The sequence below is a fragment of the Penicillium griseofulvum genome (assembly GCF_001561935.1).
Source record: "Penicillium griseofulvum strain PG3 chromosome Unknown contig_6, whole genome shotgun sequence".
NCBI classification, from domain to species: Eukaryota; Fungi; Ascomycota; class Eurotiomycetes; order Eurotiales; family Aspergillaceae; genus Penicillium; species Penicillium griseofulvum.
The window spans coordinates 43,709-70,327 of NW_024467419.1; the positions used below are offsets into that span (position 1 = coordinate 43,709).

The 26,619-nt window shown below is 49.3% G+C and overlaps 12 protein-coding genes across 12 annotated transcripts; 6 read left to right on the forward strand and 6 right to left on the reverse strand.

Moving 5' to 3' along the window:
• Positions 1–50: 50 nt before the first annotated feature.
• Positions 51–994, forward strand: PGRI_071600 (dienelactone hydrolase family protein; the record flags this gene model as incomplete). The annotated part of the gene is made up of 3 exons (XM_040794874.1): positions 51–288; positions 345–426; positions 484–994. The coding sequence occupies 3 exons, from the start codon at positions 51–53 to the stop codon at positions 992–994; spliced, it is 831 nt and encodes a 276-aa protein (XP_040652551.1).
• Positions 995–2,832: 1,838 nt separating this feature from the next.
• Positions 2,833–5,121, reverse strand: PGRI_071610 (biotin--[acetyl-CoA-carboxylase] ligase BPL1; the record flags this gene model as incomplete). Its single annotated transcript, XM_040794875.1, has 5 exons — positions 2,833–3,341; positions 3,415–3,686; positions 3,739–4,305; positions 4,357–4,993; positions 5,055–5,121. 5 exons carry the CDS (start codon positions 5,119–5,121, stop codon positions 2,833–2,835), a joined length of 2,052 nt encoding a protein of 683 aa, XP_040652552.1.
• Positions 5,122–5,216: 95 nt separating this feature from the next.
• PGRI_071620 (uncharacterized protein) lies at positions 5,217–5,704 on the forward strand (the record flags this gene model as incomplete). The annotated part of the gene is made up of 4 exons (XM_040794876.1): positions 5,217–5,278; positions 5,330–5,361; positions 5,411–5,475; positions 5,636–5,704. The coding sequence occupies 4 exons, from the start codon at positions 5,217–5,219 to the stop codon at positions 5,702–5,704; spliced, it is 228 nt and encodes a 75-aa protein (XP_040652553.1).
• A 184-nt stretch (positions 5,705–5,888) lies between these two features.
• On the forward strand, positions 5,889–6,888 carry PGRI_071630 (putative mitochondrial genome maintenance protein Mgm101; the record flags this gene model as incomplete). Its single annotated transcript, XM_040794877.1, has 2 exons — positions 5,889–6,499; positions 6,615–6,888. The coding sequence occupies 2 exons, from the start codon at positions 5,889–5,891 to the stop codon at positions 6,886–6,888; spliced, it is 885 nt and encodes a 294-aa protein (XP_040652554.1).
• A 613-nt stretch (positions 6,889–7,501) lies between these two features.
• On the reverse strand, positions 7,502–10,462 carry PGRI_071640 (serine/threonine protein kinase; the record flags this gene model as incomplete). Its single annotated transcript, XM_040794878.1, has 1 exon — positions 7,502–10,462. The coding sequence occupies one exon, from the start codon at positions 10,460–10,462 to the stop codon at positions 7,502–7,504; it is 2,961 nt and encodes a 986-aa protein (XP_040652555.1).
• A 962-nt stretch (positions 10,463–11,424) lies between these two features.
• PGRI_071650 (phytanoyl-CoA dioxygenase family protein) lies at positions 11,425–12,663 on the reverse strand (the record flags this gene model as incomplete). Its single annotated transcript, XM_040794879.1, has 1 exon — positions 11,425–12,663. One exon carries the CDS (start codon positions 12,661–12,663, stop codon positions 11,425–11,427), a length of 1,239 nt encoding a protein of 412 aa, XP_040652556.1.
• A 545-nt stretch (positions 12,664–13,208) lies between these two features.
• On the reverse strand, positions 13,209–15,166 carry PGRI_071660 (uncharacterized protein; the record flags this gene model as incomplete). Its single annotated transcript, XM_040794880.1, has 5 exons — positions 13,209–14,044; positions 14,097–14,473; positions 14,516–14,682; positions 14,738–15,056; positions 15,108–15,166. The coding sequence occupies 5 exons, from the start codon at positions 15,164–15,166 to the stop codon at positions 13,209–13,211; spliced, it is 1,758 nt and encodes a 585-aa protein (XP_040652557.1).
• A 657-nt stretch (positions 15,167–15,823) lies between these two features.
• PGRI_071670 (uncharacterized protein) lies at positions 15,824–16,849 on the reverse strand (the record flags this gene model as incomplete). Its single annotated transcript, XM_040794881.1, has 1 exon — positions 15,824–16,849. One exon carries the CDS (start codon positions 16,847–16,849, stop codon positions 15,824–15,826), a length of 1,026 nt encoding a protein of 341 aa, XP_040652558.1.
• A 1,523-nt stretch (positions 16,850–18,372) lies between these two features.
• Positions 18,373–19,513, forward strand: PGRI_071680 (RING-H2 finger protein; the record flags this gene model as incomplete). The annotated part of the gene is made up of 3 exons (XM_040794882.1): positions 18,373–18,442; positions 18,493–19,018; positions 19,084–19,513. The coding sequence occupies 3 exons, from the start codon at positions 18,373–18,375 to the stop codon at positions 19,511–19,513; spliced, it is 1,026 nt and encodes a 341-aa protein (XP_040652559.1).
• A 1,540-nt stretch (positions 19,514–21,053) lies between these two features.
• Positions 21,054–22,495, forward strand: PGRI_071690 (aspartate aminotransferase; the record flags this gene model as incomplete). Its single annotated transcript, XM_040794883.1, has 4 exons — positions 21,054–21,233; positions 21,284–21,415; positions 21,488–22,330; positions 22,394–22,495. 4 exons carry the CDS (start codon positions 21,054–21,056, stop codon positions 22,493–22,495), a joined length of 1,257 nt encoding a protein of 418 aa, XP_040652560.1.
• Positions 22,496–22,979: 484 nt separating this feature from the next.
• On the reverse strand, positions 22,980–24,245 carry PGRI_071700 (uncharacterized protein; the record flags this gene model as incomplete). The annotated part of the gene is made up of 3 exons (XM_040794884.1): positions 22,980–23,220; positions 23,271–24,043; positions 24,126–24,245. 3 exons carry the CDS (start codon positions 24,243–24,245, stop codon positions 22,980–22,982), a joined length of 1,134 nt encoding a protein of 377 aa, XP_040652561.1.
• Positions 24,246–24,522: 277 nt separating this feature from the next.
• Positions 24,523–25,461, forward strand: PGRI_071710 (Phenazine biosynthesis PhzF protein; the record flags this gene model as incomplete). Its single annotated transcript, XM_040794885.1, has 1 exon — positions 24,523–25,461. The coding sequence occupies one exon, from the start codon at positions 24,523–24,525 to the stop codon at positions 25,459–25,461; it is 939 nt and encodes a 312-aa protein (XP_040652562.1).
• Between the last annotated feature and the right edge of the window lie 1,158 nt (positions 25,462–26,619).

Below are 26,619 nucleotides of genomic sequence, written 5' to 3' on the forward strand. Positions count from 1 at the left end.
CTTAATCTCTTGCACTTCACCTGTGTTTATCAGCCAATCCTCAGGTCAATATGTCGTGCCCAGATTGTTTTAGCGGTCATGTTCACCAAGGCACGCCGCGTGGTGAAGTCACCTCTCTCCATGGCTTACAAGCCTACACGACCAAACCACTAAATGATGTGCCTCACCGGGGCATTATCATCATAGTGCCCGATGCCTTCGGCTGGGAGTTCGTGAACAACCGAATACTGGCCGACAACTACGCCGAAAAGGGGAACTATCTCGTTTATCTTCCTGAATTCATGAACGGTATGTTATAGTGATCTTAGAAATCTCCAAGGATAACTCGCTAAGTGTAATATCAGGACATGCGGCCCCTGCCAGTATGATGTCTTCCACAAAAGAGCTGCTTAAGACGAGTGGGTTGGTAACCTGGCTTATGAAGCCGTAAGTCGAGAAAACAACAAATGCCTCATATAAAACGGCCACTAATTCAAGCTATAGATACTATCTAGCCTCAACACTGACTAAAATTCTACCCTTCAAGTATTACAATACGTTCGGGGTATCATGGCCTATCGTCAGGGACTTCTTCAAGTCCGTACGTGAGAACGAAGGCGCCGAGCTTCCTATCTACGGAGCTGGTTTCTGCTGGGGTGGAAAGCATATCGTCAATCTAGCTGCTGGGGCAGACATTGCCTCGAATGGTAAACCACTGCTTAATGCTGGGTTTACGGGCCATCCGAGTTTTCTCGAGATCCCTAGTGAGATTGAGAAGATCAATATTCCTGTTAGTTTTGCGCTTGGGGACAAAGACATGGTTGTGAAACCTGCACAAATTGAGCAGATCAAACAAGTCTTCGCCAGCACTTCTGGTGCTGGAAAAGGAGAAGTGGTGGTTTACGAGGGTGCCGGCCATGGCTTTTGTGTCAGGGCTGATCTTGTCCAGGACGATGCGAGTAAACAGGCAGATGAAGCGGAGAACCAGGCACTGGCCTGGTTCAAGAAGTATTGACAGATTGGAGATAAGTTAAGATTTTATATTGAGTTCAATCAAGTGAAGGATAAATTAGTGAAAGAAAGTTGAAAGTAGGAATCGAGTACATGTAAGAAACCATCATGTCCAATGATAGCACAGCCACTTCCAGCACCGCCTCACTGTGGCGGTGCAATTGACCAAAATCGTCAAAAAACAAAACAACAAAATCTCCCTTCATCTGCCCAGCGTCCCACTGACGTGGTCCAAGTTCCAAGTGGAGAATATGTAGCTTTTAGGCTGCATTCTGGAAGCTCACCGCAGTCCATGCGGTCTAGTCTCTCTTTTTTTTTGCCTTGAATAGTTTCCTCTTAAACAAGTTCACATCGCAACAATCTAAACTCTTTCGCTTTGCACCCACATATGCCTCATATTTCAAATACTCCAGAGTCTTTGCTTCCTCGCTCAGATTCTCGAAACCCAGCGACAACATGTAGAGGCATAACCGCCCAAGGCCGGCCTTGCCGCCGCGCTTTAGCTTCTCCAAATCCATCACCTGCTTCTACCCCACGAAAGAGGGATCCTCGCCAAGAAGCTATAGATGTGGCATCTTTGTACTGCTGGCAGCATAAAGATCAAGATTCTTCGTCAAATTCGTATACGGCTGTCCTCACTCCGGCCAAGACGAGGACGAGCATCGATACTTTAATGGATCGACTGGGTGTGCTCGAAATAAATGATGATCCGGCCTCCCAAAGGCCAAAGCCTCCCCAGAAACGGCGGACAAATCAAAGTAGGCCCAGTGAAAAGCGTCGGCCGAGGAAAAAGACAACTTTCTGCTGCTTCCAGATCGTGGATGACAGCAGCGACGACAGGCCTGTCTCAGTGCAACGGCCCAAACCCCCTCGGCCCAAACCCCCTCGGCCGACAAATGGCGTTTCACCTTCTCCAAATCCGAACCAAAAGATTGAATTGCCTGCCTCAGCCGGAAGGCCGCATAAAGTAGGAGTGTCACCCACTCCTCATACATCCCGGCCATCTTTGTCAAACACGGGAAAGCCTTCTACCTCACAAACACAAGCCTTATTATCCTGGATCCCATCTACGCTTTCCCCACAGACAGCATCGACTCTTATGTCAGAATTGGCCAAACCCATCTCCAGCGCCGATGATGAAGGCTATATCTATATGTTCTGGGTGACGCCCCCAACGACTACCATAGAACGGAGCGGTGAACCTGCAGTAACGCGAGACATAGCATCCTCTCTACTACCCCAAGCCCCACAAAGTAGCAGTCATCTTCGCCCACCCACCCAGCCACGTAGCGTCAGCGACGCAATCCGTGCAGCGCGGGACCTCAATGCCCTCACTTCCAACCCAACATCAACCACACCCGGAACGCTGAGGCTGAAAATTGGACGCACAAGCAATGTACACCGTCGACTCGCCGAATGGAGTAAACAGTGCTCATACGACTTGACCTTGATCCGTTATTACCCTTACACGCCGTCGTCCTCCTCGTCCTCCTCCCCTGCTAGAGTGTCACCATCGCAAAATAGCCGGAACAGGGCTCCTTCCGCCTCCTTGGTACCTGGAAGGAAAGTCCCGCATGTGCATCGTGTGGAACGACTTATTCACCTAGAGCTGGCGGCTCTGCGTGTGCGAGACTTAGGACAGTGTCCCGAGTGTGGTAAGGAGCACCGGGAATGGTTTGAGGTCGAGGCGGCGAAGGAGTCTCTTAAAAGGGTGGATGAGTGTATTCGAAGATGGGTCTCCTGGGCCGAGTCTATGTCTTGATGTTGGTGAGGAGAATCAGAATAGACCAGTAGTTATATACATGGATATTTCGACCTATTTAAGTATCTATTTCAGTTGATCTACACCTTCCGCTTTACCAACCCACGGAAGAAGTCAAAGCTGTTACTATCACTCTGTAACTGCCACACACGTCCCGTTGGACGATCATTCCACCCCAACTCCTCAGCCAGCAGAAGGCCAAAGTCACGGGTGATACCTTGAATACGAGCGCGAGCACCGCCCTCCTCCTCCAGTGTGACAATCTGGTGCATATGTAGCCAATCTTGGTAATACATAGCCTCAAAGCCTCGATCAAAGCCTGTGCGCAGGAAGCGGGTGTACAGGGCCTCAAAGGTAGTCAGGATACGAGCCAGTAGCCTCTCGAGCGAAACAGGTGAAGCGGCAGCAGCACCCGGGGAGGCGTAGCGTGCGGCGAGGGTGGTTAATGCGGTTGTCGGAGAGGCGTTGGTGGCATTGACACCAATACCGACGACGGAGATGTACTCGTTTGACATGAAATGAGAGTTGATAAGAATACCGCAGATCTTTGTGTACCGTTTCTGTTCGGGGTCATCTGGATCCAGTGCGTCTGTAGATATTGGTTGTCAGTAAGCCATAACATAACCTGCACAAAGTAACAAAATAAATCAGGCGGCACGTACAAATATCGTTCGGCCATTTTAGTTTGACCGGAATGTTCTCGTAGCCTTTGGCGTAGTTCTTGATTCCCCTGACTACTGCCATGGCTGATAGGTACTGGAGGAACACAACCGGTGCCGACTGGATCTTGTCCATTGGGTGTCGCACCACAGTTGAAAAGATTAGAGAACCTGCTGGCGAGACCCAGACATTGGATCCGCGTCCACGTCCAGCAATTTGTGCTGTAGCGGTAGCTGTAAACCCTTGTGGCAACTGACGGAGCAGCTTCGTGTTTCTGCTGCTTGTTAGAGCCGACTAAGATCGGACTTATGGACCAAAACGCTTACTTTTCAAGAATTGTGTTCGTGCTAGTCACTACCTCTCCATATAAGATATTGGAGCCAAATGTTGTGGCTTCTCCCTTGGACTCGGATTGGTACTGGCGGAGGTGAGCATAGAAGGAATGATGGTTGAAGTCTGGAGTCAGTTTCGAAGATGGGATATCATCGTGGAAAACAAGTCGCTTGATGATTGCCTGGTAATCAACTATACCCTCGCTGGAGTTTGAGGATTCTGCGGGGAGCGATTCTTCTAGTTCACCAAGATTCCATGTTCCAGGGCGTTCAATACGGAACGTATCGTGGTCGTCCTTGAGATACTCTGTCTGACCTTCTTGGGTGAATGAAGCTCCAAGGCCCGACAGGATATCCATAGGACCGTCAGCATCAATTCCGGACATGTGCAATGATGACAATGAAGGCACTGTTGTCGTGTCCTGCGTAACCTCAAGTCCAAGTTTGGACAGGCAAGCCTTCAGGAAGTCGGTTCGTCCCTTGTCATCGGCAGCGAGAGCTGCCACCATGTCCGCATATTCAGGGCCGCCCGCCTTCGGGTTCAGATTAGCAGCCGCAAATCTAGTTCTCAAGTCAGTTACTCAATCCTGCCAATTGGAATCTGAAACATACTCAGGATGAGGTCCGGTCAAGACTGCTGCTCCACTGCCGACCTTGCAATAGACAACAGCAGCTGCACCCTCCCCTGCGTCGACATTCAGCTTTTCAGTATATCTCGCAAGAACCTCCACTCCTTTGTCTGCGAGCAACGGCGCATCAACGAACACACCGCCGCCATTGTAGTACGACTTGAAGTTAATTGGTACGTTGCCAGCGCTTAAAGCATCCTTAGCCACTTCGAGTCCTGCAGCGCGTGCCCCCTCCTCGCTGTGGTAAACGAAGCCCGGGAATGCCCCGCCCCGACAGATGCCTGGATAGAAAGCCAATTCGCGCTCCCCAATAACCTCCATTGTCTTATCACCAACTTCAAACTCACAACTCTTGCATCCGTAGTAGCCACCAGCACAGAGACCGAGGTATCGCCCGCCATTGCGGACGAATTGCGCGATGCGCCGGTTCCCCGCACCATTGAGTGTGCGACAGTATCCCATATCTGCGCCGCCAGGCATGACCAGCATTGCACACGTAGTCATCCACGGCTCCTTGAGGATCATATCACCTGTCACAGGGATGACGGCATAGTGGTGAGCGAGCAGGCGGCGGAGGGTGTAGAGGCAGTGCCGGACTGAGTCAACGGTCGTTCCATTTCCTGTAGAGAAGGCGTCCGTCAGTAAGCGGCCGAGCTGTCAATGCGGAGTAAGCGGGCGAACCGGAGTAAACCAGGACATTGAGCCTTTTGCCAGCGAAATTGGCGTTGTTGCCCGTTGGCGTTGCCATTGTTGTTTCGTTGTAAAGGGAAATCGGTGCGATAAGATAGTTCCATCCGCCGAGGCCAACCGCCTTTCTCCAACTTTCCTAACCATACCTCAGCCATGTCGAACAACGTGGAGAAGACAGCTGTTATCCCGGATGATGATGATGAGCCGGATGATTGGTTAGGCCTTGTTCGATTCTGTAGTCTACGCGGTGCTAACTACTATCACAGGGACAAGCGGATCTTCAGCACAGGCTGCCATAGTAAGTTATACTCAATTCGAGTCACAGATACTATACTAATATATATCAGCCGAGCAGGATAAGATGAATGATTGCTACTATGTGAAGAAGGACTGGCGCGAATGCAAAAATGAGGTGAGCTATACTATCCAAACTGAACAGAGATCATTCCACCTGAAGCCATTGGAGTGTCAGTTCTCCAATTATCATCACACCGCTTCTCCAAAGTCCAATCAATTGATGGAATAGCAAACAGCTTCAATTACCCATACCATACTGACTCTATTCAACACAGATGGAAGCTTTCCGCGAGTGCTGGAAGCGCCAGGGCAACGACCAGCGAACACAGACCAAAGACGCATAATGCACTCTACCTATCCATAATACCATGTTCAAATAGTCGCCTCGAATCAATTCCACTCAATATATCCCTGACCATTCCACCACTGACGAGAACGAAGCTGTTAAAATCGATATCACGTGACGACATGTATTCGCCTCGTTGTAAGACTCCCCTCCTCCTTCCACTATCAACAACACAAGCCACGATGTCAGCTCCTCTTCGTATTCGGTCCTGGCGGGCAATTGAAACCTTTCAAAATGCCACACAGCTTTCGCGCTCCTCGAGAGCCCCCAGTTTACGAACCACCCAGCTCTCCAACCCCATAACCAAGAGAGCAATCAGCTACACCACCAAAAACCAGACCAACCAATCCACACCCAAACCCTCAGCAGCATCCTCGACCACAAAGCCCACCCCTTCAGCTTCATCCCCTATCCCAACCGGCGTCCCCGCCTCCCGCCTCCCAAACTCAACCCCCAGCCGCGCAACAACCGAGAACATCTCCAAAACAGGCCTATCAGACAAACCCCTCGAGCTGGAAAGCCCAGCCGAAGAGAAAATCGACTGGACACGCTCTTTCCACGGTCTATCAGCGGCCCCGTTCCCCAAAGAAGCGGCCGATATCCTGCTAGCGGAAGTGGAGCCCGACGAGGTCGAGATCAAGCCCGATGGAATCCTCTACCTACCAGAGATCAAATACCGGCGAATTCTCAACCGCGCTTTCGGTCCTGGTGGATGGGGTCTCGTGCCTCGGAGTGAGAGTATCGTTACGCCCAAGACGGTAACGAGGGAGTATGCTCTTGTTTGTAATGGACGGTAAGCATCTACAATCCGCCCTTTTTTTACATTGAAATTTTGTCTTTCAATTTGGCGCAGCCCGTATTGGGAAAATAGAAGATAAGTACCATCGGCTAACACACTTCTCCCACAGCCTCGTTTCCGTCGCCCGTGGCGAACAGGACTACTTCTCCCCGGATGGAATCCCCACCGCTACGGAAGGTTGTCGATCGAACGCGCTCGTGCGCTGCTGCAAGGATCTAGGCATTGCCAGCGAATTGTGGGACCCGCGCTGGATCCGCAAGTACAAGGCCAAGTACACGCGTGAGGTGTTTGTTGAGCATGTGGTTAATAAGAGGAAGACGAAGATCTGGACGCGGAAGGATGATCCTGTGGGATATCCGTGGAAGGAGAGTGGAAGTAAATAGGTTATGTTGGATGGTGGCTAGGACTTTGGCTTTTACCAGGAGGTCAAACTTGTACTATAGAAATTTGTGTTCGATATGTGTTAGATTATGGGTATATTATCTGTTTCTCTCCTCAATATTTTCACAGCAGGGAATTATTAACTCCTATACCACAGCTTTTTGTGTGATATAAAACAAGAATAGTCGGTCGCATGAGCGGCCTTATGATATCTTTCAGTGGTCTTCCCAGATATCATTCTGTTTACATGTCTTGTCAGTTTTATAGGTCGGAAAAAGGGTATGGACTTTTCTAAGTATAGCCGTTGACATACCTCATCTTTGAGACCCTGCTCCCATGTCAATTGCCTATTGTCTGTGTCATTAGTTCAATCGTATTCATGTAGAAGAAACCACAGCATGAGAGATCAGGACAAAAAGAGAATTGATTTTAAGATCCCAAAACCGGGGATAGCATATCTTCGTAGCCGCACACCACGAAGGGTCTAAACTTTTGATGCGGCTCAAAAAAACGCAGAAAGAAACTATCGACATCACACACGTAATATGAACAACCCAAGAAAAGAAAGGTAGGTAGCCAAGACTGGGCAATTAGAGAGAATCAGTACAAAAACAATCAAGCCTCATGCTCTCCATAAGGAGATTTATCCTTCTTCCTCAGCGGAGCATTGTTGTAGGTACCCGCAGCGGGTTGTGGGACTGTTGGCTGGGGCGGGGAGTACATGGACGGGGGCGAGATGGGGTCATAGGGATCAGAGAGCTGGTAATGGCCGGGCGCGGTCACGCCAGTGATGTCCGAGTTCGAGCCGCGACGGTCGCGTCCCGGTGTGTTCTCGGCGCTATAGCCGCCGGCCGGGATCTGATTGTACCCCGTGTCTTGGGGGTAGTAGTTGTTGAAGGGGTTGGGGTCTGGGGAGCCGACCATCTGGACTGTGCTCTGGTTGTGGTCCTGTGAGTGAGGACGGGGCTCGTAGCGGGCGCTGCCGCGAGAGCCTGGCTTAGGGGTCTCGAGAATAGGCACTTGGCTTGAGGATGGGGTCATGCCGGCGGCGACTGGAGAGAGAGGGGGGTTTCTGAGAGCAGGATGGGTCTCCTGCTCGTTATAGGAGACGCGATTGCCAGCCTTGCGGTGGCCGGTTGACAGACCGCGGTTGATTCCTTCACCTCCGGTGTGCACATTTAGCTGGTTTCCTTGGTTGGAGTTGTTGGTAGCAATGCGGTGTAGGGCGTTCTCATGACCGTCTTGGATGTCGCGGCTGGTGTCGACGGCTGGGGAGCGAGCGTTGAGCATTTCAACAATGGCAGCTTCGCGCTCGGCGTTGGTTTGAGTGGATCCGCGGTGGGTGACTGTTCCTGTGCGGCCCTGGTCGTATCCAGTCGACTGGGCTGTGTTCTCATAGTTGACGATACCTGCGGCGGCAGCGGCAACAGCGGGGTCGGGTTTGGTGGAATCAACACCGCCGCCCTGGGTAGACTTGCGGCGCCCAGCGCCTGCACCGGCATCATCACCCTTGTTATCGTCATCTGCGGCATCGGCGGTTTCTTCTGAGGGAATTTCAACACCTGGAGCGCGAACCTGCACCTTGCGGACGGCTAGGACCAAAGCACATAGGAACTTAGATCGCCGGGCAGCGCGGACAGTCTCGTTAGACCAGTTGGACTTGTGACGGATGTCAACACGCAGCTGGAGCTTGTCCATATCACCAACACCATCGAGCTCGATGTCAATATCCGGTTGGAAGTCACGGCAGTTCTCCTTGTCACGAACGAAGTTCTCCATCTCTTGGCGCAGCAATTGAACCTCAGCAAAGCTAGTGTCGAATGCTACAGGGATGACAAGCTGTTCATGCATAGCATTGGCGCGAGTGAAGTTGTCAACCCAGAGACTGTTCAGAATGTTGTTAGGCACCTGGGTGATGCGGGCGTCTTTAACATTCCGGAAGACAGTGAAAAGAAGCGAAATACGCTCAACGATGAAAGGCACATCGCTGACCTCGACACGGTCGCCAATGTCGAAAGGATGCTTGACGAAGAGGAAGATACATGAGCCAAGGACTTCTTGAGCGGTAACGGAGAAGACGAAACTGAGGGAGAGCAGCGAGGTGGCACCAGCTGCAATGACGGTACCAAATCCAGTGGTGACGAAAGAAATGAAGACAAGAACACCAACCAGACCAGCGACACACATGAGCAGGTTGTCCAGCACACGGATAGCCTGGTCGACATCGTGCATGCTATGGTTCAGGGCCTTTCTCATGCGTCCAAACTCTGTGATAGTCAGGACCATCTCGTCAAGACTGATGTCGCCGTTTCCATCCTTGTCAAGAGCCATGAAGCACTCCTCGGCCTCAGCCTCGTGTTCAGCACCCAGAACCTCAACGATGTCATCCAAGAACAGAGACTCACGACCCTCGACCACAAACGACATCCAGATACGGCGGGCGAGCGCAGCAGCATGGCGCTTGCGCTCAAGGGCATCGATAACCATGGTGTGCGTCGCAGTCGGGTTAAAGACTTGTTTACCAGTAAGCTCCGATGCGACGTGTCCAAAAGCGGCGGTGACTTTGTCGCCAACACGGCCGACGTTCTTGCCGACATGACGGAGCATGCGGAGGGGCATAGCAGAAGACCGCTTGCCATCCTTCTTGCCAGCTTGAGCCAAGATGGAGTCAAAGATGAGCGAGTCCTCCTCCTTGAATTCAGGGCAGTACACGGGGAACATATTGCGTGAAGCATCAAAGAGAAGAGAGACCAAGTGCACATTGCGCTTGGAGGTCTGGATCTTGGCGTCGAACTGCTTGCGGTGATAACTGATCGAGATGAGCTGCACAAGAGCTTTCTCGGCTAGGTAGATGAGACTGCAGACAAGCAGAGCAAACAAAATATTCTTGACACTCTTCTCCCATGACTTAGGAGCCGTATCACCGGATTCTTTCTTACCAGGAGTCAAGGTCATAACCGGGAGGAAAGTCACGAGGGAAATGATAGCCCAGATGACAAGCGCAATGGGGGTCTCGAGGGCGCGCAGAATAAGCGCATACTTGCGGGTACCGGAGCTGACGATACCACACAAGAACTGGAAGAAATAAGGAATGTAACGGGCGAAGATCTTGGACGCCCACAGACTGAACCAAATGATCTCAATCCAAGTAAAGAACCAGTAGAGATGAACACCGCCAATTTTGGCGTCCTGGGCAACAGTAGCGCCCACAATGATTGGAATCGCGATCAAAATCGCAATGGGAATAACATAAATCAGGTAACGAGTGATGAGGGAGTAATTCAGGACAGCTTGGTAGAAACGGCCCATACGGTTGATAGTGCCATCCTCGGGCGCCACAGCAGGCTTTCCGGTCAAATCATTGATATCGGTATCCGCGCGACGTCTGCGGCCAGGACCACGGAGGTGATGGTGGCCAACGATAGGGGCCTTCTCGGTGGTTTGCGAGTTACCACCGGGGCTGGTATTGGTGTTCCATTTACGTGCGCCCGTTTGACCACGGGAAGTGGTCTCCGTCAATGGGATATCAATTGTCACGTCATTGGGATTCAACATCCCATTTCCATGATCCGGCATGTCGTGTAGCTGCTCAAATCGATGAACTGTGAGTCGTCTAGTTGAAAGACTCGAACTTCCCATCGCAAGGATCTCGGAGGACAGGCAGGGCCTTTATTGTTTGGATGCAGATCCACCCCTCAAATAAATGGCTTCGATTGATTGGGGGCCTTCGTGTGTGTAGTGGAGACACACGAAAAAAATAGTACCGTTATAGCTCACCAACGGCTCGTAGCCCTGGTTTTTTTTCGCCTCCCCCTCGCCGGCTAAACCAAAAAAAAAAGCCCGCGGGCGCAACTTTGCGTCGCTTGTGATAGCTGTCAGCTATGGATGGCAATGATTGCCGTGTGTGTGGACTTCGGGAGTCGATCGTCCAATGTCAATGGTCAATAAGTTGGAGACGTGGATCGACAAATTGGAGTAGTGTAAGATTTAAAACTATCAATGTACATATGTACAGTAAATGAATGAAAGAGAGTGTCAATTGAAAAGAGTGTAAAAGAGAGAGAAAGAGATCAAAGTCTTAAAGTAGAAAAATACAAACCCATGGACTCATCGGACATGCCGTGTTTCAGGACCCGTTGGGGGGGAACGGGCAAAAATGTGAGACCGCCTTCTTCCCCCCTGTGGAATCCTTCCAGCTGCATCATTCGTCGTCTTTCCTCTTAGTGGCTGTCCTTATTACCGATCGACTCTAGATTGGGGAACTTCCAAGGTTCCCCATTCCGCCTTATATGAAGTGCCCCATCTCGCACTGTTAATTTATCCATCCCCAAACAGGAATACCGACAAGGATGCAGGTCCACTACGCCCCCACAGCTCGATATATCTGATCATCCAATGAACATCCCCAATCAGCGGGTGGCTTGAGATCAAACGAGTCTACGGGGTATTAATCTAGCCAACAGGAGAAGGACACTGGTTCTAGATGCATCAGACGCACGTAATACATATTATATGGTGAAAATCCTGCTATACGCCATTCATGCTCGCGAGTCAAGATGCATCTTCTCCAGCGCAGCAACAACCTGCTTCCTATCCCAACCACCCTCCAACCCCCGCACAACAATATCCTGCTCACTCTCCGGTGCCATACCACCTAGCCCCGGCGGCCTCCGGTCCAAATTCGTAGGAAAAGGATATCCCTCAGCAACAGCCTGTACAAAAGCCCTAATCTCTCTCTTCTCCAATGAATGCATCTCAGGATCAAGTTCCTGTCCGGCCAACCCTCCAGCAACCCTGAACCGCTCAACCAGCAAATCCCAAGCAGCATCAATTAGCGGCACGGAATCTACCGTCTCCATAGGCTTCCCAAACGCACTACTAACCTGCAATAAATTCGCAACACGCCGGAAACCCCCATTCCCAGGATCCATCTTGTTCTCACCAGCAGCATGGAAAAGCGCCGGATTAAAGAACAACCCATCCCCAAACTTCAACGGTAGCGACACATATCTTTCCTGGAAGAAAGCGCGGAACTCAGGCTTACGCCACGCCAGATAGCCAGGCTTGTATGTCTGACTGAAAGGCAGGAAACGAGTTGGCCCGCTCTCGATGGGCATATCGCTATGCGCGACCGCGCCCTGCAGCGTCAGGAACTGCGACGTTAGCTGCGTCGTGGCTGGGTACCGTTTGCAGGACACTTCTTCCTGGAAACCGAGGTGGTAGTCGCGATGTGCTTCCTGTGCCGCGCCGCCTGGGTGCACGGCGTTGACTTGGGCTGTCACGCGGTATGCTGGACCCAGCCAGGATTCGGAGACTGCTGCTAGCCATGGGTTTGAGTAGTAGTCGATGAAGGAGGATGGGTCTTGTAAGGCATGTTTTGAGAAGGCATTCCAGATGCGGTCGTTTGTGCCGCCTACGGCGAAGTGGTCGCCTTTCTTGGTGTCTGATTGTGCGGCTTCGCGGGTGATGATCGCGTTGAAGGCCGTGTTTGTGTTGTTTAGGATTGTTTCGTATTTGGTTGGTGCATACATTGATCGTAGCACGTAGACGCCCGGGCCTGTGTGGAGGACATGGTGCCATTCATCTTGGAGGCGGGTGATTAGGTCTGCTGTTAGGCCTGTGGATTCGATGGCGGCGAGGTCATAGATGGGAATGTTGGATTGGACTTCGCTGGCTAGTGGATAGGTTTCTGGGTTTGTGGTTTGCGAGCATATGTCTTCGAATTCGGAGAGTTGTGGGGTGGAGGGGGAGTAGAGACGAGAGGAAATGCCATTCATGGTTGCTTTCGTACTTTTGTATCCAATATCTATCAGGGGAATGTATGTGTATCCCAAAGACTTTGGTGAATTTAAATAGTTTCAGGGCGGAAATTAATCTCCTTCGACTCCCCGCATTTTAGGTACTGGACATCGACTTGCGACTCGGAAAAAGAATTCCGTTAAAAATGAAGTTCAAAAATAATAGCCAAAAATTTCTAGGCCTGGATGGGTATCACAGCTATCAAGCAGTATAGTACAGGTCTACCGCTACCACTGAAGCACAAAAAGAAAATAAGCCAAATAAACCATTCAGTCCTCCCGAACGCCAAAGCAGCAGGAGAACACCTCGCCTAGAAAAAGCCTTCATGTCTCGTAAAAAAACAGATCAAAAAGCATGCATAAAATCAATGGCATCCGTGTGTGTGCGTGCCTGTTTCATAAGATCCAAATAATCCCGACCCACGCAAATCTATGCTTGAATTTCAAAATCAAACGTCTTTTTTAACCAGAGAAAAGCAGGGAAAGAGTTTCGTAAACGCGTGGGCCACTGGTCCCGTGGCAAATCATGCATTCATCATGACCGCCCCAAGGTCCGACGTGAGGACCGTTTCGGATGGCGGTTGGTTTGTTTTTGATTCGGTGAGAATGAGTGTGTGTTCCGACATCGTCTCGAGCAGGGCACTCGGTCGTCCGGTGACGGTGAAGAGGACCTTCATGAGGAGAGTAGGGCCTTGACCGTTGAGACCGCCTTGTGGTTGGCGCCGGGTGTGTGTGAGCAGCACGCGGACGAGGTCGCGGATTGGGCCGTCTGTAGACGAATTGTGGATGGCGTCTAGACCGTCAATTATAAAGACTAGAAGTGGTGGGGCGGATTGTAAGAGGGTGTCGACTAGCGATAGAGCGGCTTTCCAGCTGGTGAGAGTTCCGTCTAGTTGGCGGAACCGCTCAGCGCTGAGATCTAGTACAGCATCGCTATCGACTACAGGAGGAAGCCAGTCAATTAATTGCCGGATTATACTGTAGGTGAGGGCGATTAAGCCTTGCTCCTGTAGATTCAACCCCTTGGCCTCCTGGGCAGGAAGGGCACAGAAATGAGAGACGACGGGCAATCGAGCCTGACGAGCAAAGGAGGCATAGCATGCTGAAATTAGAGCCACCGGGTGAAGAGATCCGGTAGGTTGAGTCCCGCCCACAGCTAGAGCCTGAGATCGTGAACTAGTGGCCCATTGCTGGAGAGATGCAACGATATTACCCTCGGCGACGACTTTGACATCGGGTTCGTAGTCGCAAATCTGATCATCACTATCGAAGAAGTCCTGGAGGTGTTTGGATGAGCTTTGGATCTCGAGTCGTGCGAGACGGCGCTTGGATCCCCTCGACCATTCGAAAGAGGACGTGTCTATTTCCGTTAGATGGTGCATCGAGCTGCAAGATGCACATTGACTTCCTACCTATATTTGGAGCCGGAGGTGTGGTCATGCAAACAATGCCATTGCTTTGTTCACTGACCGGCTCCAGTTGCCCACGCACAGAACTTAGTGTCTCTGCCAACAACCGATCCCGACCCTCCCTATATCGAATACGCTCCTCCGCGTCTTGCTGAATCTCCCAAATGAGCCGGCGTGTGATGGTATTTTGTGCCGCTATCCGACGGTCTTTTCCTCGGCGTCCTACTTGGCTGAGCCGGGACTCTTCCCAAAGTGCCCGGGGACTATACGGGTCTTGATCCTCCTCGTCGACGTCCATTGCCACATGCTGCCATGGAAGGTTCTGTGCTTGCAGTTGTATATAGAGAACCAGATGATGAAATTCCGAGTACACATCCTGGCTGTGCATATTCAGCAACTGGCAGGTGGACCTCCGAACATACCAGTCCATGAATTCGGTCAAAAAGAAGAATATTAGAGCGTAAGTTTTCGTAATATGTTGGACGGCGTTTGCGATTATGCTAGGATCGCTAGGAAGACCTAGAGCATCGTGAATATTTATCAGGGCAGTAGCTAAGCCCTCCATTACCCGTGGGTAATGGGATGATGCCTGACCCATAGGTTAACGATACGACGCGAACTTTTGTGATAGATCAAAAACGCACCTTGATCACTGATTGCAAGACTCCGTAGAATAAAGGGGCGTAGGCGTTAGGGTCCGGAAGGGTAGAAAGAAGGGTCGCGTGAGTGTCCATAGTCGGAAGAAGTCGATCACACAAGTCCATGGAGTCGCTAAAGACCCGTTGTCGTGGACGTGCCATCCAGAATGCTTTGATATTGCCAAGCAAGGCCTGTACATCAAGTACCGTTTGTGGCCGTTCCTCCCATTGAACCTGATCCTGAGGTAGGAGAAGGCTGGTAAACCGTTTCCAAGTGTGGGCCAACTCATTTCGTTCGATATCGAGTTCGGCGATGGCGGGGGTTCTGGACAAGGATCAGGTTAGAAGATAGGGTAATGATTTTGTAAATACTTACGTCGAGATTGGCTTCCCGTCAAAGCGGTGTTGCCAGGCTCGGCTGACAGTCTCAGGCATGATGCCACAGTGATAAAGACAAAGCAGTTAGTTTCTTTCACGACATATCCCAAAAAGGAGAGATGCGCGTTGCCGTTGAAAAGGGAAGAAGGAAGGGAAGAAGAAGCGGGTTTTGCCGCTTAGAGAGAGAGGGGGAACTAAAAAGCTAAAAAGAGAGAGAAGAGAGACGAGAGAAGAGATGTTACTATTAATACTTTTTTTTTTTTTTTCCTTTCTATCTTTTCTAATGTTAAGGTAATTCTAGAGCATGTCTTATCTGAGTTTATTTCACTTGATTTTACTGTTTTTTTGTTTTTTGTTTTTTTTTTTTTTCTATTTTTTTCTGTTTTTTTTTTCCTTGTTTTTTTCACACACTTAAAATGTAACGGGCCTAATGAGAGCCGAGGCCTTCTTGGGGTACATTCTTACATTTTGATATATGATTAAGGCATACATAATATATAGCATAAGCATAAGTAACTAACTAGTCAATAACTATACTCAATTAAAGTAGACGGCAAGTAGGCTGTAAGAAACGGCCGCAAATGAGGCCGTTCTTGGCCGTCGATTTGCCAGTGTTTTGCCGCGGAATCCTGAACCTAATAAACTACTATGTGGATATCTGTCAAAAAGCAAGCTTTGAATTCAACTTCCTAATAATACATGTAGCGACATCGCTCAGGCTTCTAGAAAGACATAGCGGCAGCACGCAGCGAGATCCTCAGCCGTGAATGTAATATTTCTTTCCGTCGTGTTAGGGGCCGGCCGGCGGCGCATGACGGATTCGAAATCTAGTTCCAGCGGGGCATTCTGAACATCTGTTGGGGTAATGACGATCTCTTTAGCCGCTAGATGAGGTTGTAGTACTGTTTGGGAGTTTGTTTGAGATGGCGGAGGCGGAGGCGCAGAGAGCAGAGTGCGTCGGACATCTGCCTGTAGTCCACGCGTGATTCTGGGGGTGGTAGGCTCGAGATGGTAGAGATTTATAACAACTCTACGCTCAGGGGATCTCTGGATGCGAAATAGTATGACTGTGTTGACTTGGTGGTCGGAATTTGAGAACCACCAATGTGCATCAGCTCGTAGTTGTGCTTCTGATTCAGAAAGACCAGTTTCAATAACGAGCGAAGGCCAGTCGTTATCTTCAGAAGGATTCCCTAACGGAGTGAGAGACTCGTCGGCTTCTTTGTCGCATGTTCTTCCATTGTACCGCGAGGCGCCGTTCAAGGTGTAATCGTCTGGATCAATCCCCATATCAAGTAACTTCGCGACGAGTTTGCTTGAGAATGACCGCGTCACTCGCTCATGAGCTTTCGAGGGTATTATTCGAATGACCGCTTGTCGGTTTTGTGTGTCGAGTGTTAATCTATAGGGAACCTCAAGGGGGTTTCGATCGCCAGCTAATAGCTGCTGTAGAGGCGGGGATATGTTTAACACGACGATAAACTGGTTCGAGTAAGACGTGTCGGAGTTAATTTGTCGGCATACATCGTTTGCGGTTTCTCGAAGGACAGAAATGAAGGGGGCAGACAACACCACAGCACCCGGGATTTCGAATGGCAGGTGCGAATAACAGACCCCGGCTGCTTCCAGTTGCGAGGCTCGAGACGCAACGTCTGATTCGGACCTGTCGATAGACTTCGCCGAGTCGACATACTTTGCAGCTAGGGGGGAGGAAGCTGTGGATAACGGCAGAGATAGCATGTTGACTGAACGGGGGCGTGTGGGGAAGGGGAGGCAAGAAGTGAAGCAGAAGATTACTACTGATGGAGGGACCGTTATCGAGAAGAGAGACAATAACCATGCGACAAGAGTTGTGACGCAAGTCTACGGCAGGCGGTAGGAGGGCGGCGACCCGCTTGCCGTTGTGTCGAATACTATTATATATTATAATATACATTAAGTTATCGTTCTCCTCCAATACTCTTTCTATAAAGCGGGGACTCCTATCACACTTTACTTAAAACGATCCCCGGGTGTTCGCATCTCCAGGTTTCAATATGGAGAGACTCAAAGAAAAATTGTTAAGGTTTTGATTTCTTCCATTTTCACTCCTCACCAGACCTCATCCTCTTTGCTTTTTTTTTTCTTCCTCTTTCCCTTTGTGAATTAAAGTACTCCACGTCAAGTTTTATGTCCAATCCATGTATATATGATCTGTGGGGGAGCGTTAATCGTGCAACAATAATCCGCTGAAGAAACCTTGGAGAATCTCATGTCAGACCATGGGGATGATCAGATTAAATGTCTCGGTCCTAGAAGCGCACGGAAGTCCGGGTTGTGAAACGGGCAAGTTGGGCGAGTACTTTTGACCGAATACGAGAGCGACAATTGATGACGTTCTAAGGTTAATTTCTATCTTGTTGTAGGTACCTTAGGTAGTGATGCATTTATAACTTTAATGGATTCAAATAAAGAGAGAGATATATATATATATATATAAATATATAGCTAACATTAATAGATAATAGATAGAATTGGAATTAAAATCCATGGATAAAAAAAAGATAACAATGCAATTTATAAAATGTAATGATAATCTTCTCCGCTTTGATCCCAAGATTTTAGGGTCGATCTCCCCTCATTTTCTTTTTGGGATTTTCCCGGTTTCTTTCTCTCTTATGCAAACTAATGTGACCCCACACATTATTCCATCCGCCGTCTCCCGCCATGGGGCTGTTTCTTCTCTTTCTCTTGTTCATCTCTGTTCAAGCTATTGTGGTTTCATTGCCATCAAATACCACAGACATCCATATTAAATCCACTGGATTTCTGATTCAGGGAAACAATCTAACTGGCCAGAAGCTTATCCCCTTAACCGAGTCGCTGATTGAATCAACCACAGCCCATCTTAAGGTGCTATTCGCTCACCCATTGTTCAATGGGGCACTGCTGACATTCACAAGACCTTTAATTATTCTGGCACTGCCACTCAAGTTATCCCAAGCAATTCCCTCAACTTAAAAGAATCACAAATCGCTTGCATATCTTGCGATCAGGACGACTATACCGGAAATATCCGAGTTGACGAGACAATTGAATACGTCACCTCTGCTCAATCCGCTGCTGCCATTATACTATATAGCAAAACAGCTACCGGCTGCAGCTTGAATTCCGATGATCAGACCGCTGAACGTTATCCCAATATATTCACTTTCACAAGCCGATCCGGCTATTCTGCACTACTCCGTGCTTTTGATCAACCAACAACTATCAGCATCGTCTCAATGTCTTCATATATAGGCGGTGTTTCTACCGATGAGAATGCCAGTGGTACAGGTGATAGTCCGAACACTGGTTCGTATCTCAACTCTTCTCTCCACCTTCAGTCCGTTGACTTTCCCTAGCCATGATCATCTTGTACAGTATCACAGGCATCATCACCGCACTGTTCCTAGGAATTATTATCACAGGTGCAGTCCGGGCTCATCGCCATCCAGAGCGATATGGTCCTCGTCGGATTGCCGGACGAGTCCGACAAAGCCGAGCCCGAGGTCTAGCTCGAGCCATGTTAGATACTATACCGGTTGTTAAATTTGATGATAAACACGATGACGTGGAGGCCGCGAAACGAGATGTTGAGATGATGAACACTGAAGATGCTCGCGAGCTCTCCCATCAGGATGGAAACACTACTGGGGTGTCAACGCCTCGCGAATCTGAAATGCCAACCCCAGACGATAACGAGCGCCCCACTGCCACAGCCCCCGAAGCCAGGACCGAGATGCCTGACGCAGGTAACTTCTCATGTCCTATTTGCACAGATGACTTCATCAAGGGCCAAGACCTACGTGTCCTACCCTGTAATCACCAATTCCACATGGAATGTATTGATCCATGGTTGATGAACGTTTCTGGCACTTGTCCCCTTTGGTACGTTCCATCCAATATTGACATTATATATCAACTCCCCATGAACTAAACTAACCATCTCGCAGCCGCATCGACCTCAACCCACCCCAACCTGAAAATGCAGAAACCGAGGAAAATGCCGACCAAAATGACCAATCACAAGTAGAAGGCGCAGTCCTAACAACCGACGACGCCCGCCAGCAAGCCCGTCAGCAAGCCCGCCATACACATCGCCGTCTGACCAACTACCTGCACGGACCCCTCAACGCCCGACGAATGCGCGATGCTACTGTCGAGGAGCGTCTCGCCGCGCTGCGAAGCGTCCGCGAAGCAAACCAAGGCGAGTCTGCGCCCGAAGAAGGAGTACGTCGTGGTCTAACCACCCGGTTACGCGATCGCTTCCGCATTCGAACCCGCGCTCACGGTGCCGAGGGTGAAACATCCGCTGACGCCGATCATGCTGCGCCTTCTCCGGCGGCTCCGGCGGCCGTCCACCTCACGCCGTCCACTGCATGATTCACTCCTTTACATATCACTCCTTTACGTTTTGCATATATTTTGATTCACGATTCAGATGATCTCAGGTCCTCGGTAGGAGGCTATACGGCGTTTTGTGTTTTTCTATGGGTTTTGGTTTTTTTTTTTTTTTTTTTTTTTTTTTGGAACGAGCATTTGGGTTTTTTGTTTTTGTTTTTTTTTTTTTTTTTTTTTTTTTTTTGGAACGAGCATTGGCGTTTTTTGAAAGGGGGTTTGGAGGAAAAGAGAGACTGGTCTTGGCTTCTTTGTATCTTTTTTCTCTACATATACTCTTTGTATATCATGGATATAGGGTCACATACACACTTCTACATACATTAGAATTTATGCGCTGAGATAACCGTGCGGCACGAGGACAGTCCCCGTCTAGCCTTATATACCCGCCATTCACAAGCATCCCATTTGTCATGGGAAGTATAGTCGCCAGATCACCAGTGCTATGGATTATGTTTATCAAGTAATATCAGATCTGATTTCTATTTCTCATGGATCCACTGGCCTTACTAAAAAGGGGTCCACGGGTCCCCATAATGATGTTACGATCGCCAGGCACAACGAGTCATCTTCTGACTTGGGGGATTGGCTGATGTCCTTGCATCAGTGGCTGACACCTGGTCTTACCTAAACTGTTTTGCATGAGGGATATATGATACATATTCTGATATTAGCCATAATACATCTATTACCTTAACAGTCTAATGTTGAACATCGGTATATTATCCGGTGGAGAATCGAAAATCGGACCAAGTCCGTTTCCCTTTAATTCTCCGTCCCGGGATCCCCCTTATTTTAGTCAGTGTGGGGGACGTTTGTAATTTGCAAGATTCTTTGGGGAAGAGGAAATTGTCTCCGCACGAATTCAACCGGCATCGAAAACAACCGGCTTGACTAATACCTACTATGTATATACCGAATACTCCGTACCGAGTGTAAATGACACATATTGTAGTAACAGAAACATACAAAATCCCTTTGCCGAGACTTCATCATGCAATGATAACCTTCCAGAACGGTCTCCACAGTGCGTCTTTTTCCCGTCGGAGTTGTATGACACATGATTTCTAGTCGGCGGATGTAGCCTGTCGGAGAGAGGGAATATATTGGAGAATTGTAATCAGGTGTTTTTTTTAAGAACTGTGTTACTAGAATACTAGGTAACTTATAACTTATATAGGTATAGCATGTGAACTCGGTATATGAAAATGATACGGGAAGTTCCTCGGTATCTTGTGCGCCGAGGGTAGATATGAATATAAGAGAACTTGAGGAACTTGAAAACTTGAAAAAATTTTGAAATTTTGAAATTATATTCAACTTGAAATTTGTACTTGTATCTTTCTCCGATTACATTACAGCGTGCGCTGATTCCCCCACCCCCTCACATCCGGTGAACGCAAGCAGGAATATCCCGTTTCGGTGTCAGATTCCGGGGAATACGTACCAGTATTTTTGGTTTATATAATTCACCATGTCTATTCAATCCGCTAGAGATCGTCTTTCTTCTCTATCATCACACATCATGGGTTCCTCCAATCCTTCAGTATTCACCGCAGCCACTGTGGCTGCCGCCCCCGAAGATCCTTTGTTTGGTCTTATGAAGGCCTATCGTGAAGACCCCTCCGATAAGAAGGTCGATCTTGGAATTGGTGCTTACCGTGACAACAACGCGAAGCCTTGGATTCTGCCTGTTGTCAAGAAGGTAATGTTCATTCTATCTTCATTTCTATAGGTTATCTAACACATCTATAGGCCGACGACGCCATTCACAATGATCCTAGCCTCAACCACGAATACCTCTCTATCGGTGGTCTCGCTGAGTTCACCTCCGCCGCTCAGAAACTGATTGTTGGCGCAGACAGCCCTGCAATTCGCGAGAAGCGAGTACGTACCTTCTACTCGAATATACCTCCCAATAACCACCCCTCAGACCCCAACTAACCCCACCCCCACTAGATCTGCACCCTGCAAACCATCTCAGGCACCGGCGCCGTCCACCTAGGCGGCCTCTTCCTCTCCAAATTTCACCCCCAAAAGCCCGCCATCTACCTCTCAAATCCAACATGGGCAAACCACAACCAAATCTTCTCAAACGTCGGCCTCACCCTCGCAAAGTACCCCTACTTCTCCGTGAAGACAAAAGGCCTTGATTTCAGCGGCATGATCTCCGCCCTCGAAGCCGCCCCCCAAGGCTCCGTAATCCTCCTCCACGCCTGCGCACACAACCCAACAGGCGTCGACCCCACCGAAGACCAATGGAAGCAAATCGCCGAGCTAATGCGCTCCCGCTCGCACTTCCCCTTCTTCGACACCGCCTACCAAGGCTTCGCATCCGGCGACCTAGTCCGCGACTCATGGGCCATCCGCTACTTCGTCGAGCAAGGCTTCGAGCTCTGCGTCGCGCAGTCTTTCGCCAAGAACTTCGGTCTCTACGGTGAGCGCACAGGCGCATTCCATTTCGTCTCCGCGCCTGGTCCAGACGCCGCTGCTGCCTCTGCACACATCGCTTCCCAGCTGGCTATCCTGCAGCGATCGGAGATCTCGAACCCTCCCGCTTACGGCGCGCGCATTGCTAGTCGTGTCTTGAATGATCCCGTTCTATTTAAGGAGTGGGAGGCGGATTTGCGCACGATGAGCGGTCGCATTTTGGAGATGAGGAAGGGGTTGCGGGATCGTCTTGAACAGCGTGGTACACCTGGTTCTTGGGATCATATCACTTCGCAGATTGGAATGTTTAGTTTCACTGGTTTGTCTGAGGAGCAGGTTATGACGCTGCGCTCCAAGTGGCATGTCTACATGGTATGTTTTTCTTTTTCTGTATTGGATATATGTTTGGAATTGCAGCTAACCCTTTTCCACCAGACGAAGAACGGCCGTATCTCAATGGCCGGCTTGAACACGAATAACATCGACTACTTCGCTGAGGCGGTTGATAGTGTTGTTCGCGAGTCTGCTAAGTTGTGATACCTTCCTGATACCCCGGTCTTGAAAAGTGGAAACACTCGGTAGGCTTGGTTTGGCGTTCTATTTGCTTTTAGAAGTCTTTTAAATCTTCTGTGGAAGTTCAGAAGGATTTTCAGCATCAATTTACTATAGCCCTAGGACTTCGGTCTTGATATCGCATTTCTTGTCGTTTTGATACTCCCAACTGTGGGTCTGCATTAGATATCACATGCATCACATGTAATTCATAAATATAGTAATGCACCATTGAAGTCGTTGGATTATATTGTTCAATGGTCTTGCAAAGCCACTAGAACTGGAACCTCATTGATATTACAAGACAGGACCGTAGAAGCTACAGCCCAATACAAGAACTACCGCGTCCTAATCGAGAGACCTTGAGACAATATGCTACATTTCAATGAAATAGACATAATGGTATCTGGTATCGTGTAAAAATGCTTTCCATGAGAGCCTCCGAGAGCCCTGCTCAGCAGAGTCCGGACTAAAAGACCAAATCCCAAACCACAAGCCAGGTACACAACCCAACAGTACCCCAGAAAACAGCCTGAGCCGTACTCCGTCGCTCAGTAGCACGCTTCAACTCCCGATTTCCCTGCCCAACATTCGTCTGCGTCGTATCCACATCTGAAACAAGCTGAGAAATATACTCCTCCTGCGTAGCCAAATGCGAGACCAACGTTTCCTGCAAAGAAGAAATCTCCAGGAGAGATTTCTCGGCATTTCTAAAACACATTAGCCAAACCCAAGCCCAAGCCAATAAAAGAAAACATACTGGACCTTTCCCAGCGTATCCTCATAATGTCTAAGCATAGAATCATTCTCCTCAGCAAAAAGCTGCAACTGCTCCGGCGAAAGCTGCGCCTCGATCCGCGCCGTATCGGCCTCACTCAAAGCCACCGCATCAGGCGCCTGGAAAGTAGGGTCAAACCCACCAGCCCCAGTTCTCTCCACAGAAACGGATCCCTTCCGCGCCGCGTTCCCAGCAGCCCTCCCCGCACTGGCTTTGTAAAGCACGCTCTTCTCCTTCTCCCGCACCCTCTCAATCCGCTTCTCGACCATCCTCCGCTGCTCACCGACGGCGCTCTCAAGACCGCGTCTCAAGAACCAGAGTACGCTTTCGCGGATCGTGGCTAATGACCTTGCGCTCTCCTCGGCGTGGATCTGCTCGGCGGATTTGCCTTCATCGGCGCTGGCGCTGTCTAGTGCGCCGCTGCCGCCTGCCCAGCGGCGCAGGAGGGCGCCGGCGGCGGAGTGGCCGTATTTCTTGTGGAGGAGGGTGGAGGTTGTTTCTTGGCGGAGGGATTCGGCGGATGAGAGGTTTGCGATTGAGGTTGCTAGGTCGCGGAGGAGGAGGGCTGTTGATGTGTCGACTGCATCGCGTTCGGGATCTGTGAGGTTTGTTTGGGGGTTGGGGGTTGGGGGTGCATTCTTTAGGTTTGGGGTTGGTGCTCTTGTGTTTGTATTGCGGTGTTGGGGTTGGGTTGTTGAGAGGTAGGCGTGCCGGATTGATTGAAGATATTGAAGGAGGGAGTGGATATGTGAGTTCTGTGTGTGCTTTTTGTTAGATTTTCTTTCTGTTTTTAGGGCTCGTAGTGGGTGTGAGGTGAGTGCGGAGGACGTGGCTTACAATTCGGTATGCCTCCTTTAGGAATTCGTCGGCGGTTTCCGTGCAGGGTTTCCTGATTTTGGGGAGAGACGAGCCTTGCTTTGAAAGCAGTTTGTTAAGGGTGGGTGTTAGGTCGGTCATTGTGGATGTGGCGTTTGAAATGTGTTGCTATACAACTGTACACTTGTCGATCAACATTCAACGTCACTGCACGAGTGGTCTATCCCGCACCCCGCATTTGTTTATACTAGAACTGAGATCGGATCAGGCATGTCACCAACTGTATAGAATTGTCTTCGGAATTTGCTCTTACTTTTCATCATGCAGCTCATCACTTCTCAAGTGGTATCATATCTACAAGGTACTAACCCATTTATCTAACCACTACACTACATACCCTACATCACATCCATCTACAATGGAGGAACCAAAGGTCCACATTGTACGGGTCTCTCCTGCAACCCCAGATGGCGAAGATATCATTTCAGTCGTGCCAGATGCCAAGGGCATGTCCAATGAAGAAATGCAAGCAGTTGCCTCAAGCCAAGGCCACACCACTGGGTTCGTCTTCCCCGCACCCGCAGCCTTCGATTTTTGCCACTTTGAGATCCGCTTCTGGACCCGACACTACGAATTAGAGAGGTGCACCCATGGCATGATAGGAACTGTGTGGCTGCTGTCAAAGCTTGGCTTGACACCACGAGACTACCTCCACATCGTGACCAAGGGCGGCGGTCTCATGGAAGCAAGGATCACGAAGGCTCCAGAAAATACAGACATCACAGTGATCTGGGACATCTGGGTTGAAGTCTCCCACCCGAAGTGTACATTCATGGATGTTGTGAGTGTGAAACATACTGACGCCATACTATCTGAACTGGATATTTCGGGAGATGAAATACCACGCGGATTACAAGTTCGCAATGCTGGCATTAACAGGGTGAAGACGCTGCTTCCACTCAAATCACTTGAGGTATTGAATTCTTTGGAGATGGAATATCGTCGCGCCAAGAAGCTTTGTGAGAAGGTTAAAAGTACTGGTTTGTGCGCATATGTCATCGTCGATCGCGAACTGCAGTTGTATGAAGCGAGGGAGTTCCCTAGAGATTTTGGATCTTGGGAGGATACTGCGACTGCTTTAGCTTTTGCGCTGTTGTTCAATGACTGCCTCCCCAACCCCAAGAACACAATGAGGATTATGCAGAATTGGGGTAGGGGCCGTCGTGGTGAGGTCAATTTGAGGTTCTGGACATCGTGGGATGAGGTCGTTGGCTGTTGGATTGGAGGCTTTGCCAAGTTTGAGACTGGGAAGAAAGAGACTGAAAAGGCGACGACCGAGGAGGCTGATACTTGGTAGAAACTGGAGAGACATGGGAGACTTTGTGGTGTGGACATCTAACTAGCGCTTTAAGCAAATCTGAATTGAAACAAATGACATAAATTGACACGTATCGACTTATTACTTGCCTGGATGATTCTGGAATATTCAGTATATCATAAAGAATGGCCAGAACAAGGGGTTTATAGCCACAAAACCAAGTTCTGATTCAGGCTCACATACTTGGTCATAGATACGTGCTTTTGTCAAGGATCTAGAATTTTAGACAAAGGTCAATGAATCAACTTGCAATTGGTGGAAACAACCATGTCTATACCCGTAACGTTATTCCAAGGCAAGGAATCAGGTTTCAGATATGTCGGTCAGACGTCACATTCGTGACACTACTAGTTTGTTTGTGTAGATATTGTTTCTTACTTAAAACCGACCTCACCTTCCTTTTTAACACTTATCAATCCAGCACTTTCACATATCCAAAATGGCTCGCCCACCTCAAAAGCAAGCAGCAACATCTACTGAGCTACCGACCATACATCGAACCCCATCCATCACACGGTCAAGCGCTTCATACTCCACGCCTGGCCACAAAGAACCCTCCGTGTCGAGTTCCGGCAATACCACCGATGTCACAAATGACAAGATCCGTGATTACCACTACCAAGTCAAAGCAACTCTCACGAACATTCTCAATGATGATCGAGTGAAGCATAACCCCAGTGGAAGCCGCTGTGTGCAGAAGGTACTGCTGGAAAACGAACATGACTTGCGGAAACAACGAAGACATTCCCTCGGTGCATATCCTGCTAAGCGACATCATATTCCATGTCCCGTCAACAAAACCCCCTAGTCTTGAGTTTTGACAATGCCACTGATGCCGCCAATGACACAATCCTCGATTATCATTATCAACTCAAAGCAACTCTTACGAACATCCTTAATGACGACCGGGTGAAGCATAATCCTAATGAAGCCGCTCTGTGCAGAAGATGCTGCTGGAAACCGAACAAGACATGCGAAAACAAAGATATTCCCTCAGTGTCTGTCCTGCCGAGTGAACAATCTATTTTAAATGTAACATTAATACTAGAGTCAAAGCCTACGCCTTTTCCCGTTTTCACTAGGGTCAATGATTATTAGTACATAGATCGTAGGTAGCAAAGCACGGGTGTACAACAT